Source organism: Hyperolius riggenbachi, chromosome 4 (assembly GCF_040937935.1).
Source record: "Hyperolius riggenbachi isolate aHypRig1 chromosome 4, aHypRig1.pri, whole genome shotgun sequence".
Classification (NCBI taxonomy): domain Eukaryota; kingdom Metazoa; phylum Chordata; class Amphibia; order Anura; family Hyperoliidae; genus Hyperolius; species Hyperolius riggenbachi.
Window position 1 is genome coordinate 284,005,563 of NC_090649.1, and position 15,977 is coordinate 284,021,539.

Consider the following 15,977-nt stretch of genomic DNA (forward strand, 5'->3'; position numbering starts at 1 on the left):
AAGAATTACTGATGCAAATAAATAAGAAACAAAGGCTGGCCCATCTGGACTAATCCCACGGAAGAATAAATGTTGCACAGATTGATTTAAAACCTAATGTTATATGTGAAAAAAAATGTCATAGCAGGCAGTGTATTGCATATTCCTTCATATTGGGCTGCATAGTCAGTGTTCTCATGCTAACCCCTGTCCACTGCAGAACGCAATTTCAATGGGCACATGAGTATCATAACTAGACCATGACGCAATGGAAACATTTACCTTGTCTGATAAATCTTTTAGATCACATGGATAGTCCTGTGTCTGTGTATTCACTTATCTGCCAGATGTGGTAGAAAAAAAGTCCAATCTGTGGATGCCCCCACCTTACAACTTACAGGACCTAAAGAATCTACTGTTAAATTGTGGTGCCAGTGCAGTATACCATTAAAGGAGTCTCTCAATACGTTAGAGCTAAAGATGGGTAAACTTCTGGTGGTGCTGATCGCTGGGCAAAGACAAATGAGCTTGATTCCATTCAAGTATTGGCAAATCCCAACTTGAATAAGCATTTGTAAACCCTCATGCAAATGTCAATGTTTATAAAACCGATTGTGACAGCACAGGTGTGTGTTAAATCTCAATTTTCTATTGGCTGTTCTAGCCCAGTTATTCTGTATTCTGTAAAACATATTTTGCTTTTAAGAATGACAGTTTGGTAAAATAAATCCATCAAACACTAATTACCGTAGTATACGCAAAGATGGAAAAAAAACAAAGTCAAAGTATCAATAAAATAACCGAATGACTTCTTGACATTGAAGTAGACCAGTGTTTTCTTTTCATATGGATGTGAATAAGTAAAGTACAGTTTCACTCGCAAAGGTCTTAGTTGCATTTCTGTATGTTATTTTAAATGTTGAGCTTTCTCACAGTTTCTGTCATGTCTTGTCTTTGATTAGCACTTTGACCCCAGGCATAAATTCCATCTAACAGGTTTGCCTTCCATTTACTCAGTGTGGATAGACTTATCTGCTCTGCACGAATGAATCGTTTTGTACATATTTTTACAGCGCAGGTAACAGGCCATGAGTCACTAGATTAGTTCTTCTGTATGGCTTTATTTTAGTATGTGATTTCAGGACAATGTGCTTACGAGTAAAGAAAATTTAGGACAGGAAGTGAGTGAGTTGTTGTTTAGAAGATCTACAGGCAGTGCAGATGCTCAATGATATGCTAATTCTTCTGGCTTACCTTCACATTTTACGCCACTTGGAATTGGGTCAGTTAAGTGCACTTCCTGCTGATTTTGATTGGCCCAATTCTAAGCTACATATAATTTGCATACAAGTCAGAACCACTAATAAGAAATACACATACATACACAGATGTTGGCTTAAGAAAATGTGAATAATTAAAATGAGAGGATCTAGAAATGTGTCGGTAGGATTTGCATAGGAGTGGGACTAACCACAAGATAGACTTCACAACACCAATAACGATACAGTAATATATTGCACAGGATTGGCTGTGCAAACAGATAAACTGCTCTCAAGATGCAATGGCAAGTTAACACTGGTAAATGAAGTACACAATATCCATATGAATATGATACACATAGTAGAAAATAACAGTGATGGTGAATGACTGTAAATAGTAGCAGATGTTACAGGTGAGGTACTAAGACCCACCCAAGTGATAGAGCAACTGACCATTTCCTACTTCATCAAAGGATGGATAAAGTGATGGGTAAAATGTGGGAGCTCAGCTGTACCAAAGTGGCTTAGCACGAGTGCATGTATTGTGGGGTCACTATGCTATAGGAATAGTGCATAGGCAGTAAATAAAGGCACTTGGAGTGTGAATGCACTCCACTCAACAAGTAGAATCATCGCTACTAAGGCATCAAGCACTAGCAGTTTGATTGAAGCTCACGTTCTACTAAAACTTTATGGTAGGAATAATTAACTATTTGATCAAATTGTAATTAAACAGGAATGAATCCGCTAGGCATATCAGGCTATTATCGACCTGTATATAGTGAGACTTTGATTACTCACAGTATGCATTTTTGTCTGGCCATTGCTGGAGTTGTATCCTATGACTACATAACAGAAGCAAAGCCATCCTTCCTAATAAAACCACAGGTGTCTGCATCCACCTGCGTCCATGTGTGCCACCGGCCGTACTACACAGGCATAAGACTGGTGGTCGTAGATGTGCACAGGCAACAACCCACACCCATTAATTAAAAAAACAGGTCTAATGGCTATATATTTATTTGGAAACTGTTTAGATAGGTTGTTTGATGAAAATAGTTTGCCTGCATTGTTTTCCATTGATTTGAAGTAAATTGAGGTCATGCAGCTGTAAGGGGCTTCATTGTTATTCCAGTTCACAGAGCTGTCCATCTGCAGCCAGTATTGTGTGCTGTACTTTGATTGTATTTGTGCATCAGTGGAGAACTGTCAGGGTGCCTACAAGTAAATCCGCTTCATTTAGCACATGGGCAGATGAGGCTGATTGATTACCCTTGGCATAGGTCAGGCCTCTCTGTAAATAAGTAGATTATTGCAAAAGCAGAAATTCTAGTGATTGTAGAAATCTTTCAGCATGTTTGGCTTGCTACATGCTCAGAACTAAATCATGCACGTTTTGCAAAGCACACCTTTCCTGATATTTCTCTTTCAGACTTCTTGGAGAATCAGTTTGCCTTCTTTGCAGTGGGAGTTGTTGTTGAATTTACAAAGTGCCAAACACAGCGCTGGAAATTAAATAGTTACAAACAAAAGGGGTGACGGACAGCACAGGTTCATATAAGGAAACTGGGTACAAGAACATGCAATTTGGGATATGTCTCGGTGACCAATTAATTTAAGTCCGAGTCAATCCGTGGGAAGGGTACACAATGATGAGGGTGCATGATAAAGACTTTAAGGGCCTGAGCCCATTGACGCAGTTGTGTCCGCTTTTCAGTTACACATCAATGTTACAGATGCTGAAAAGCGGACAGAAGCGGATACAACTGCGTTAGTGGGCTCAGGTCCTAATAGGAAATTGTTGAAGGAGGGAAGCAAGCCTAAGCTGTGTGTCATTCAAATCAAGAATGCTATGTCACACAGTGCCCAGATCCTGAAAGCCAAAGCAAACTTGTGCTATCATTAAACATGTTACTTAACTGCTTCCGGACAGCACTAATTGAAATCTATACCCTGTTTGGGACCGGTTATCCCTGGCAGAGCATAGATTTCAGTTAGCCCGCCGCACGCTACCGCTGATCACTCAGCTCTCCCATTGCTGCAGCTCACTCGTTCTGCCGTTGCTATGACAGCAGAGCTCCGTGAGCCAGTCAGGAGCCGATTTCATTGGCTCCTGACCCAATGATCACTGTAATGTTCACAGGGTCAGGAGCCAATGAAATCAGCTCCTGACCAGCTCACAGAGCTCTGCTGTCATATAGCGACAGCAGAGTGAGTGGGCTTTAGCAACAGGTGAGTGGCGTGAATGGTGACAGCAGCGATTCCATGTGTCAAGCTGTCGGTAAGCCCCGTTTTTGTACCAGCAGTCTCTGGTGCTAGGGGCCAGTGACTGCTGGTACTAAAGTGGTTAAAACTGATTTATTTCTTGCTTCAGTTTTATTCTCCTTTACTTTAGTTATATGTATATGGAATGAGACTTAGATACTCAGAGATAAACTAATGTAAAGCTTTGATACTTACCTGGGCCTTCCTCCCTCCCCATAAACACGTCTAAGTCCCACACCGTCCTCCCGCGTCCAGTTACAGGCTTGGTCGATGCCATTCTGGGTCTACTGCGCACACGCAGACCTCAAGCGCATGCACAGTAGTCGGGGACTGACATCACTGAGCCTGTTACCGGGGCTCACCGCGGCTGAACGGCAGACCGCGGGAGGACAGTGTGGGACTTAGACGTGTTTATGGGGCGGGAGGAAGCCCCCAGAGCTTTACTTTAGTTCATCTCTGAGTCTCTTTTAAGTCTGAGTCATAAAATGTGATCTTCCTGTCTAACTAATGTCCTGTTGGCCACCTGTCATCATTTTTTTGAGAATATTTCATGGAGGTGGTTGAGCTAGAATTTCAAGTATTAAGGTGGCCATACACACATAGATTGCCTCCCAGTGCGGCAAACTGCTGGTCTCCAAACAGATCAGAGAGGGATTGAATCCTCCCATGCACTGCACACAGATTTTCAATAAATTTCACCATGAAATGTATTGAAAATCTATTGAACTGCAGCATGCACTGTTCCACACAGTATAGGCTGTTGATCTACCGCCGCTTCCACGCCATGTCTGATCGACCAAAATTTCCCATCCTAATTTCTGTTTTTTTTTTTTTTCCCTCCAAAATGTATCCAGATTACATTTGATGCTGCATTTTGTGCGATAGATTTGTTAGATTTGATGAGAGTGATCTGCTGGGGAAAATCAATGCTTTAGTACATGTGTGTTACTGGAGTAGAAGTTGTGTGAAAAGTAATACGGTAACTCACATTGGATGATTCTGTTCAATGCTTCCATATAACTGCAATGTACAGTATATTGGCGTGCAGTATGATTTAACCTAAGACGCATGTGTTTCTCTTACAGACCTCTTTACTCTGCAAGGCTGCAATTCACGCAGGAGTTATTGCAGATGAACTTGGTGGACAAATACACGTCACACATTATAAAGGTGCTAGTCGATATAGAGGCGTTCTAGCTAATGGAATCTTTTCAAGAGAGTAAGTAGTAATCAGAGCACTGACAGCAGCTTCTCTTTATTTTTAGACAGAATAAAAATGTGACTTTTTGAAATCTTGATGGGCTCAATTCACAATTTTTTATTTTTCCAGTGTTTTCTCCTTATTTTATCAAATGAGTTATTTTTGTATTGTGTCTTGTAATTTACTAAAATCTATACGTAAAGCAAACCTGAACTGAAAATGAAAAGTCAAAATAAACACACGTCATACTTACCTCCCGTGTAGTCTACTCCTGAATCTTTCTCCTCTCCTGCATCCTGTTTCTCCACGGTGATCAATAAAATTCTTTGTCCTCCATTTTGAAAATACTGCTACACCATAACAGCTTCCTGGTCAGCACACTGGTAAACTGTAGTATAACCCACTTGAGCCATAGGGAAACATGGACATTACCTTGCTCATCAGCTGTGCTTTCAGTTAAAACTGACAGCAACTGATATACAATATAACTGACAGCAACTGCTATATTTTAGTTTTGCCAAAATCTTGTCCGTACTGGAAGGAATCATTATAAGAAGAATACAATTTTATACAATCCACAGATACATTAACACAGACAGTTCATGTTAATCAGTGGGATTGTTCAAATCTAATGTGTTTTGACATTTACATTTAAAAAAGACAGCTTTTTCCAGACACCATGCAATGTGCAGTTTACTAGTTAATCTATTTTATATAGCCATGTGTGGTTAAACGTATATGAACACATTACAAAATATGCTTTTACGATTGACAAATGTGATTGTGGCCCAGTTGTATTGATAAGATATCGCAGGTTCTCTTTAAAGCAACAGTTGCGCTTTGACGTAGATGGACAGGCTGTGAAAATGCCCTTGGTAGATTAAGCTGTGTGATTATCCTCTTTGTATGAGCAGTTTTCTGTTCACTTTAGTTCATGATCTTTTGCAGCTTAGAATTTTACAAGTGATCCCTTGTGCGCTGTGATCTCTGTGACATGTCAGCATGTAGGCCGGCTGGAAATATGAGTTATGAGTTATGAATGGCTTTCTTGCGCGCAGTATAGACCTGACCTTGTGGTTTCAGTCAGCTCATTCTACTGGGTTGGAAGTAATTTGCAATCCTTTAATGCTGTGTAGGCACACAATAGTGTCCTCTTTCAGATCACATTATGAATACTTTTCATGGGTTAAATACTAAAGCCTTCAGCATGGATTTTCAATGCCAGTGACCCTGAATCTCTCCTGCTTTCACAAGCTAGAAGTCAGTGTTCCAACACCTTCAACTCAACAAGGTTACACTTACTAACATTTACATTATCAGAGCTGGAAACTTTTTTTTTTTAATGTATAAATCATTGAAGAATACCAAAAAAGTTTTGTTTTCAAAGTTTTGTTTACTTGCATTGCTACAGAGCAAGGTTATACTCCACAGCAACCTTGCATGAAAATTGTGTGTGTGGTTATTAATGAGAGCTGTTTATCTGAAATGCATGTGCTGCTATTTCCTGATGTGGCATGAGGAACAATAAGGCATTGAGAGTGTCTGGCCTGTGAAGGACATTGGTAGAGTGTATTGTAGCCTGATGTAGATAGTTGAGCAAGACCTATATTTTACTAGTTGCTTAGGACAGAATGCCTCAGGGGCCTTTCACACTGGTGCAGTGCGGCATTTTACCGCTGCCTAACGCTAGGGCAATGAAAGTATGGGGCATGTCACACTACACTGTGCGGCGGAAGTATGTAATCTAATGCAAGTGCAAGCCTACATTACTGTGCGACCTCTGCAGTAGACCAGAAGACATGTAAGTCTATGGCAAGGCGCATTTTAAAATGACCGCCGCAAGTTTTACGAGTTGCGCATATGCGTAAGCGTATTTTAGCAATACGCTTCCACGCACATCATCGGTTCAGCCACAGGAAGTGAGTGTCACTTCCTGCTTGGCCTGCTGCCAGACGGGCATTACTGTGTATTAACCCCCAGGCCGCATCGCAGCCGCAGATATGCAGTGTGAAACCGCCCTCAGTCTTCCACAAACACCCAGCTGGTGAGGGTAAACACATCATAGTGCTCACATGAAACCTTTCTTGTTTGAAATGAGGAATCTGCAGCTTAAAAAAAAATTGTATGCAGTTCTGAACAGTAGTTGCTGGCTATTGCTGCTCTTGTGCCTTTCAGAGTTGTACTAGCAAACCATAGGAAAGATTCATTGGGCAGTATAACTTATAACGTACATACTATAGCTCTTCTTGGCCAAAATAACTGTTCCATAGTAATTTATCTGACATCAGTTATACTATGAGTTTATGTACAAACAAAATCAAGCTCTGCCACTAATGCTAGGTTCACACGATGCAATTTTCTGACAGGTTTGGTTTCAGATCAGTTATTTCCAACATGTCCGATCTGATTTCGGATCAATTTTTCTAACTATTTTTCATAGAAGTGAATGGAAAATCGATCGGAAATCAGATCAGACATGTTGGAAATAACATACCTAACATAAGGGCGCAAACACACATGAGCATTCCCGCAAGCGGGGATCTGGACTCAATCCTTTGGCCGACAGTTAACGGCTGAGCTCTGTAACGATGCATCTAACTTTTAGGCCTCCTGGCACTTAAAGAGAGCCTGAGGTGAGAGGGATATGGGGGTTGACATGTTTCTTTCCTTTTAAATAATGCACATTGCCTGGCTGTCCTGTTGATCCTCTTCATTATACTTTGTCATAGACCCTGAAAAAGCATGCAGATTAGATGTCTAACAAATCTGACAAGATTAGCCGCATACATGTTTCAGGTGTGTGAATCAGACACTAATGACCAGAAAGATCAGCAGGACTGCCAGGTAACTAGTATTGTTTAAAAGGAAATAAATATGGCAGTGTCCATAAGTCTCACACCTCGGGTTATTTTTAGGGTATGGAGGTGGGATGAGGGACAATGTGCTGTGTATGATGTAGTGTGAAGATTATGGAGAACAATACCCTCAGTCTACATAATTAGACACTGCGAATCTCGAAACGCGCTTGTAAGGGCCAGGCCTTGAGGCAGGCAGTCAAGAATCATGTGGGTGTGTACAAGGCTTTATTCCTTACACAGGACTAGCCAATATTCTTCTATAATGGACCAAATAGTTCTTCTAAAGGTAGGGGTAGGCAAAGAGAACCAAACGTACTGCATGTTTAGTTGGTTTGCTCCATGCTTTCTGGCACTCTTTTCATGTGATAGGGCCTTATCATGGACATCACTGTTAACACTATGATGGTGCTTTAAATGATGCCCCACTAAAATCATGACAGTAATTCCACTGAGACGAGAGGACAGTGCCCATGACAAAGGTCTTTCAGAAATAAGGAAGAGTCCATTTTTAGATCTGTCATCTCAACTAGGTTCACTGAGAGGAGTTCTTTGCAGTATTCTCCTATTTAACAAGAATGACCACAGTGTGAAATAATGCTTTGCCTAACTAACCACTATTGCACTTTTGTGTTTTATTGCAGTGGCTCACTATCAGACCGGCGGTTTGTGTTTAACAGCTTTGGTAAGAATAATGTACTGCTATTGATGCCTGTGTTTTGTTTTTGTCTGCATAACCCATCTCATTCTATTAAGTATTGCTCAAGCTTCTGCCCTAGTAAGAGAGCAATAGCAAGCATTTTCTTGAATATTATACATCACCTAAGCTAAAGACTGTACCTAGTCTATAGTCCAATAATACGTAACAGCAGATCAGTGGACAAAGTTAATACCATGCTCCAGCCATATATGTGTTGCTGGTCTTAGATAGGTATATCTTTTTATTTGTAAAAGTTCCTTTACGTCTGTGGTATAATTTGCTCCAAGGGTGCGCTTGTTCTTAAAACGGAATGGTCCGCCACAAAATCAAAATCCATTTACCCACTGCTTTGTGTTTATTATGTAGTCTACATGCAGTCTGCATTGCAAGCATTCCAATATAATCATAAATGTTTCTGCTGTAATAAATCTTATCTCAGTCAGCCTGGCTCTATTATGGTATATTACAGAGAAGAGGGAAGTTTGTACTCTCCCCTCTCACATTCCTCGCTGATTGGCTGAGGGCAGTTCAGTGTAACAGGCTGAGGCTGAGAAGGTAAATATACCTCACCTCTCAGCAGAAGTTGCTGAAATACAATCTATGCTGTGCTCACATGTGTTTACAAAGCAAACTAGACATGACAGTGCAGTTTCTAGGAGAAAAAAAATGGAGGAAATTACATCAGGATTGGTTTCAGTCAGAGGCAGTAAAGATGCAACATGCCAGGAACAATTTTCTCTTTATTTACCATATAAAATTAACTGAAATCAAAACATGGAACGTACAATACATGTTATTTAAGTAGAACAAGTATTTATCTACTTAAGTGGGTTTCTTTTTTCCTGGGATAGTATGGCAGTCCCTGCTGCTTTATAGTTCTCCAGAGCTAAAGAACCTTGCTACTTGCATTTAGGGATGTTCCACTACACTTAAAGATAAACTCCAACCAAGAATTGAACTTTATCCCAATCAGTAGCGGATACCCCCTTTTACATGAGAAATATATTGCTTTTCACAAACAGACCATCAGGGGGCGCTGTATGACTGATTTTGTGCTGAAACCCCTCCCACAAGAAGCTCTGGGACCACGGTACTTTTGGCAGTTTGTTACAATGTAACAAGGTTCACAGACCGGAAGTCTCTAACAGCCAAAACAGCTAGCAGCAGCTACGTAACCTGCCCACAGTAAAAATGTCATCATGTAATAAATGTCAGAATGTAAATCGGGGAGAGGAAAGATTTTACAATGAGCAAACACTGACTAAATCATTTATACATAATTATTGTAAAAAATAAAAAATGAAGCACTTTTTTATTACATTATTTTCACTAGAGTTCCTCTTTAAAGTAGAACTGAATACTAAAAAAAAAACAGTGTTTGACTTCTGCTAGCCCCTTGCTGCCTTCCTGTCCTGCGCTGGTCCTCCACAATCCTCCGTTCTCCTGCTGCCAGCTAGTTTCATTGCAGTTGACTTGGAAGTCAATGGCAACTGTGCCTGCAAGCCCCGAGCCACACGTATATTTCTTTGCGTTCCCATCTGCAGTAGCAGGCGGGAACGTGGAGAAAGATACTCGGGACACGCAGGCGCAGTTGCCGCATCGACGGTAATGAAACTGGCTGGCGGCGAGAGAACAGAGGATCATGGAGGACCAATGCGGGACAGGAAGGCTGCAAGGGGCTGGCAGAAGCCCCAGGTAAGTGAAACACCTGTTTTTTTGTTTTGTTTTTAGTATTAAGTTCCGCTTTAAAGTAAGTTTAAAATGAACCTGAACTCTTGCACAGGACAAAAGGAAAACCGATAGAAATGCACCCTGTATGTATTTAGAGAGTTTAGCCCGTCTAATTCCCCTCTCATCTGTGACTAATCACAACTGAAATTTAATCTCTCAGCTGTGTCAGCTGACTGCCTGGCAGAGCAGCTAATTTGTAAACACAGGATGTTAACCCTATGTCTGCTACCATGAAAGCAGGACGTAGATACACTACAGCTTTATTGCAGGATTTGTAACACATTTTTTTGTGTGAAATGAGGTTTCTGCAGCTAAAAATCCAGTCTTGGCATTTTATGGCTGGACATCATATGACCAGAAGCACCAAATTACAGGGACAGAGGGTTAGTATCTGAGTGCTGTTGCTGCTTCTCAGATTGCATTGGGCCATTGTTCAGATTGCAAATGGTAATGCACAGACTGAATCTCACTGAAACGATTGCAGCCTAAAGCACAGACAGTCTGTAGTGGAGGAAGTGGCTATTATCCGGCTTCCTATCCAGATGTTTTACTAAGGATATTTGGTATTAGCCGATCAGCACAGACCCCAACAAAAACAAGCTCTGCAACAGTGTCTACACAGAACTAGGCCAACAGTTGTACCAAGACTGAAGTTTTGACTAAGAGCTTTGCAAAGTTATGATGTTTGAATCAGAATGTGTTGTGAATGACTAGTTTTGTTTTGTGAGTAGAATTGGTCTGAAATTCTTATAGTAGGGAAATGGCTGAAGATATCCGTATAAGTAACTAGGTCAATCTGGAATAAATGGAAACCTGAAATGGCTCCAGAAAGCAGTCACCTGGGGTGAGAATGAATATGCAGCTGTTCAGTAAATATCTAGCTTGTTGAGGCAAAGTTACTGAAATACCTAATGCTGAGTCTGCCTTCAGGGGAACCCTCACAAGTGTCATAAAACTGTTACTGGGAGATGCAGGTAGAAGGAATAAGAAGAGAGAATTGCTTTATATTTAGGTCATTAGCTTGTTTTCACTGTGTCTTTTGGAAGATTATTCTATAAAGTAATAGATTGAGCTTGTGGGACCCATAAAATAATATGATATAGTTTTCTAAACCGTTACAATGATATGACTATTCATTTGTCAAGGTGCAGGTGTCTGCTTTACATATGCTCTCACAGTTATGAGCCGTATCAAGGTTCAGCCATGGCATTTGATCTAGAATTGCCGTTGCTGAGCTCGTCACTGCTGTCTAATGTACAAGCTTTTTGTAGCTGTAAATTGTCTAGACCTGTGATGATGTGCTTTTTGTACAGTCAGGCGTTGTGTTCTCTCTTGTGCTGTGTTGCATAGGGCCCAGAAAATTTTGATATTGTCACTGGTTATCTGCACAGAACACTTAAATCCAGAAATCAACATTTCATTACAACTTCAGGTGACTGTTGCCCTTTGGGAGGCTAGTATCTGTATATCACTTCTGGGAATGGTCAGTGAGAAGCAAATAATTCTGAGTTGATGCAGGTTTATGCAAATTCTGTATGCAAATGTATGCATCTTAAAAATGGACCAATTGAATTCCACCTTGACAGGCAACCGATGTTACAATAGAATGGCCTAAATAGTTGTTTAAAAACTTGACTATGAGACACAAAATCTAGGTTATGCAGGATAGCCAAGCTGTCATGGTTGGAGTATAGATATCTCTGCACTAACCAATGGAAGAAATCTGGAGGAAAAAAAATCCCTATCTGGCAAATAGCCGCCTAGGTATTCTAAGTTTATCTCTGATAACACATACTGTATATTCCTGCGTATAAGACTACTTTTTAACCCTTGAAAATCTTCAGAAAAGTTGGGGGTCGTCTTATACGCCGGGTATCATTGATGCTGGGTGATACCCCTATCCTGTTACAGTCTCTCAGATCTTGCTGCTGAGGACTGTAGTAAAGCGGCGCAGGCGCATATGTGTGAGATCTGAGAGGCAGAGAGGGAGGTAAATAGGATACAAGGGTGGGCCAGAGGGGTGAAAGAGTTGTATTTTATGGGCACAGCACAATCTATTCTTCCATACCGCTCTGATAAACAGGGAGACAGGGAGAGCTGACCAATCCGCTTAGGGAGAGGGAGAGTTGACCAGTCCAACCAGTCAATTGACTATACACTGTTATATACTGGGTACCACATACAGTACAGCGCCAGTATATGATTTTTTTCAAATTTGGTGTACGTTGGAAGAGGGGTAGTCTTATACAGTGAGTATATCACAAACTCTATTTTAACTGAAAAAGTTGGGGGGTCGTCTTATACGCCCAGTCGTCTTATACGCCGGAAAATACGGTACATTATACAGTAAGCACTCATTGTTCTACATTCTTTATCACATAAATATGAACAGTCCAGTTACAGTTCTCTGGATCTACTGCAGAGCATCTACAGTAATTCTTCATACTCTCCCCATTTGTGTTTCATAGACTGTAGCACTTCATTGACCTCATTACATGGAGAAGAGAAATTTTCAGCTACCTCATTCTGGGAAGGTACCAATAAGAACGGAGAGGTGGCAGTGTGGTCGCCTGGGAAAGCTCAGCTCAATACTCCAGGGGAGGCCTGGGCATCTAGTCATACCTCTGACCGCGAATGGCTGGAAATTGATCTAGGAGACAAGAGGAAAATAACTGGTAAATGCATTCACATGTCCATTTTACCAAAAATGGAAATAACCTTTTATCTAACGACTGAACTTTTAATCACTTGTATAATATACTAAGCGAACAGTTTTTTTTCCATTAATCCTGTGATGTTTACTGCCTATATTAGTGGCCTGAGATGTCACTCACAGCCAAAGGAAGCTTGATATGTTAATGTATTAATCATACCATAATCCTTAACATCTCTCAAGGCCCATACCCATGGAGAAAAAAAAATTGGTTGAAATGGTCGATGAACAACTCTTCTTACTGACATTGTTTGAATATCTGTAGCACAAACGATGGCTGTATTGAATGATAAACAAATGATCCACGATGGTGATCTAATATGTATGCTCTTTATATACTGTATTCTTGTCACCCAAAGCTATGGGTAGAAACAGTTTTGGGAGGCAGTTTATGTACAAGTATTACACAGCTTTAGATTTTTTATTATTATTATTATTATTATTATTAAGTATTTATATAGCGCCGACATATTACGCAGCGCTGTACAGTGTATATATATAGTCACTAACTGTCCCTCAAAGGAGCTCACAATCTAATCCCTATCATTGCCATATGTCTATATTATGTAGTGTAAGTACTGTAGTCTAGGGCCAATTTTTAGGAGGAGCCAATTAACTTATCCGTATGTTTTTGGAATGTGGGAGGAAACCGGAGTACCCGGAGGAAACCCACGCAGACACGGAGAGAACATACAAACTCTTTGCAGATAGTGCCCTGGCTGGGATTCGAACCAGGGACCCAGCGCTGCAAGGAGAGAGAGCTAACCACTACGCCACCGTGCTGCCCATAGATTTATACTCTTTAATTCTTCCACATTTACATCAGCTAATGTAAATGAGATCCAATGTCTTTGGTTTACATATGTGGTACACACAATGACCATCCTTATAGAAAAACTCGGAGGAACTTTTTTACCCTAGATATTAAACTCAAAGACCCCTGTCTTGTCTTCGTTTCAGGTATTGTGACTACAGGATCCACGCTACCAAACTTTAACTTTTATGTGAAATCTTATATTGTTAGCTACAAAAGAGATGGAACAAAATGGAGGACTTATAAGGGAGCAATTAGCAATGAAGAAAAGGTAATCAGTTTCTCATGACTTGTTTTCTAGTCTTGTATGATGGTAGATTTCAATTATGGTGCTCGCATGGACCCATCGCTACCACCGATCGTGTCACATTCCCGCCGCCGCAGGCCCCTCGCTCTGCCATCCTTATGACGGCAGAGCTCTGTGACCCAGTCAAGCTGTTTTTCAGCTCAGTGTATAAAGCTGAATTGACTGCTCGAGCCACTGATTTAAGAATATTTAATGCTTAGGAGGGAAAATGAATGCATCTGACTGTGGTGATTATATGCCATTTGTCTTCTAATTTATCCTCAAAACCTGAGCATAAAACCTGAGATATGCCCATACAAGTGTCTTGGAACAGACATAGGGTCTTGGATTGCCCTAAATACAGTCTGGGGACAGCTACAGTCCTGAGCAATGATCTTATAACTGCTGCTCTGAACTTGGAACTACAGTATTTATAGTTTTTATTTTTATGCTATTTCAGTTCTACAGAATACAGTTGGTTCTTTTACTGAATGCTGCATTCTGGGAATTTAGTCTTAAGTAAGATGCATATCATTGTCCTAGCTCTTTACCTAGGTTGGTATAGGCTGCACAATGTTTCCAATAACTGTCAGGATTAACAATCCCTTAGACATTTTCATGCATTAGTGAAGCTTTTTATAAAGTGTGATGCATTAACTTTTTAAAGGTACTTCGTTATGTATTTTTTCTGTTCCATCTATGCTGAAGTAATCTGTTGTATATGTATTGTCCTATTATCTATTAATGTAAAGGTATTGGAAGGTAACTCCAACTATGAGGATGAGACTCGTAACAACTTCATCCCTCCTGTGGTGGCGAGAGCCATACGAATCATACCACGCACTTGGAACCAGAGGATTGCTATGAAAGTGGAACTTATAGGATGCTCTCTTACGCAGTGTACGTACAAGAAACACCATTTTCTGTCTGTACTGTCCTGAAATTCTTTATATACCATAATAATAGGGTTAGGCCCGGTTCACATTAGCGGTGGCCGTCCGGAATCGCCGTGCCGGAGCCGGACCGCTTGCAGAACGGACGGAACGGACGCACGGCATAGCAATGAAAGCCTATGCGTCCGTTCACATGCGTCCGTTCTGCCGGACCGGATCCGGGCCGGATCCGGACTCCGGCGTCCGTTCCAACATGCGCTATTTTTTGGTCTGGCTCCTCCGGCAGCCGTATCCGGGGCGGAGCCGGACTGCACCATCCGGCCAATACAAAGCTATGAGAACCGGAGAGCGCACAACACACTGGCTAAAAATCCGGATGTTCTACCCCACTTCCTATGCGTATTGAAGCGGCGATTTTGGATGGGGACACATGTGCAAGCATTTTGGAGTGGAGCAGCAGTGATTTTAAACGTGCTGGAGATGTTGGCAGTATGTCGGAGGTGGAGGTGAGTGCTAAACAGCGGAGGGCCTGATTCCACAGGTCCACCTTCTGCTGACCTCCCAGACCCCAACATTTTTATTCCGGATCGCATCCTGATGAACACCTGATGCAAACTGACCGGATCCGGATCGGATCCGGATCAGAACCGTACGGTTCCGATCCGGTCCGGATCCGGTCAGGTCATCCGGTCCGTTTGGCAGAGAACCGCAAGTGTGAACCGGCCCTTATCCCATGGGGCAAAGCGGATCAAACCCTTAAATAGAACTAATTTAAATATGTCGTTTGTTTCCAAAAAGAACCCTGTGAAGTTTATTTGAATTGGATGCTGAATAACACCTATTTTAAATATTTTCTCAAGCTGTTTTTATTGTTGCTCCAAATTCTGCTGAATCCTGAATCTTCATGCATGTGCATTGCGGAAGGGGTTGTTTACTCACCTTTAACACCCCCTGCCACAGAGCGCATGCACGAAGATTCAGGCTCAGAATTCGGAGCAGGGTTCTGAAATTGAATATTCTGAATGCACCAACACTGCTGTTTACAGTGTAATGAGCTGTTAAATGAGACCGGCAAAACAGAACAATGTTTAAGATTTCACTACAACATTTGGTGAAGATTGGAAGTTACTTTTATTTCAATAGAAATCCTGCAATAAATGTAATTTTACCTTTGGGTAGGGTGGGGGACAGTTAGAGCCACCTCCAGGATTACATGTGTGCCTGGGCAGATTTTGCTTCATGGTCCTATGGGCAAAACTGTGAAAATAGGAAGTGAGAGAC

General features: G+C 41.3%; 1 protein-coding gene across 1 annotated transcript in view; it reads left to right on the top strand.

Moving 5' to 3' along the window:
* The window catches only part of DCBLD1 (discoidin, CUB and LCCL domain containing 1), a 111,772-nt gene that overhangs the window by 78,321 nt on the left and 17,474 nt on the right, over positions 1 to 15,977 (top strand). Inside the window, exons 6-10 of the mRNA XM_068231353.1 lie at positions 4,589 to 4,722; positions 8,204 to 8,244; positions 12,459 to 12,665; positions 13,664 to 13,788; positions 14,556 to 14,703. Of these exons, the coding sequence (XP_068087454.1) occupies positions 4,589 to 4,722; positions 8,204 to 8,244; positions 12,459 to 12,665; positions 13,664 to 13,788; positions 14,556 to 14,703 (655 nt within the window). The remainder of the gene's footprint in view (positions 1 to 4,588; positions 4,723 to 8,203; positions 8,245 to 12,458; positions 12,666 to 13,663; positions 13,789 to 14,555; positions 14,704 to 15,977) is intronic.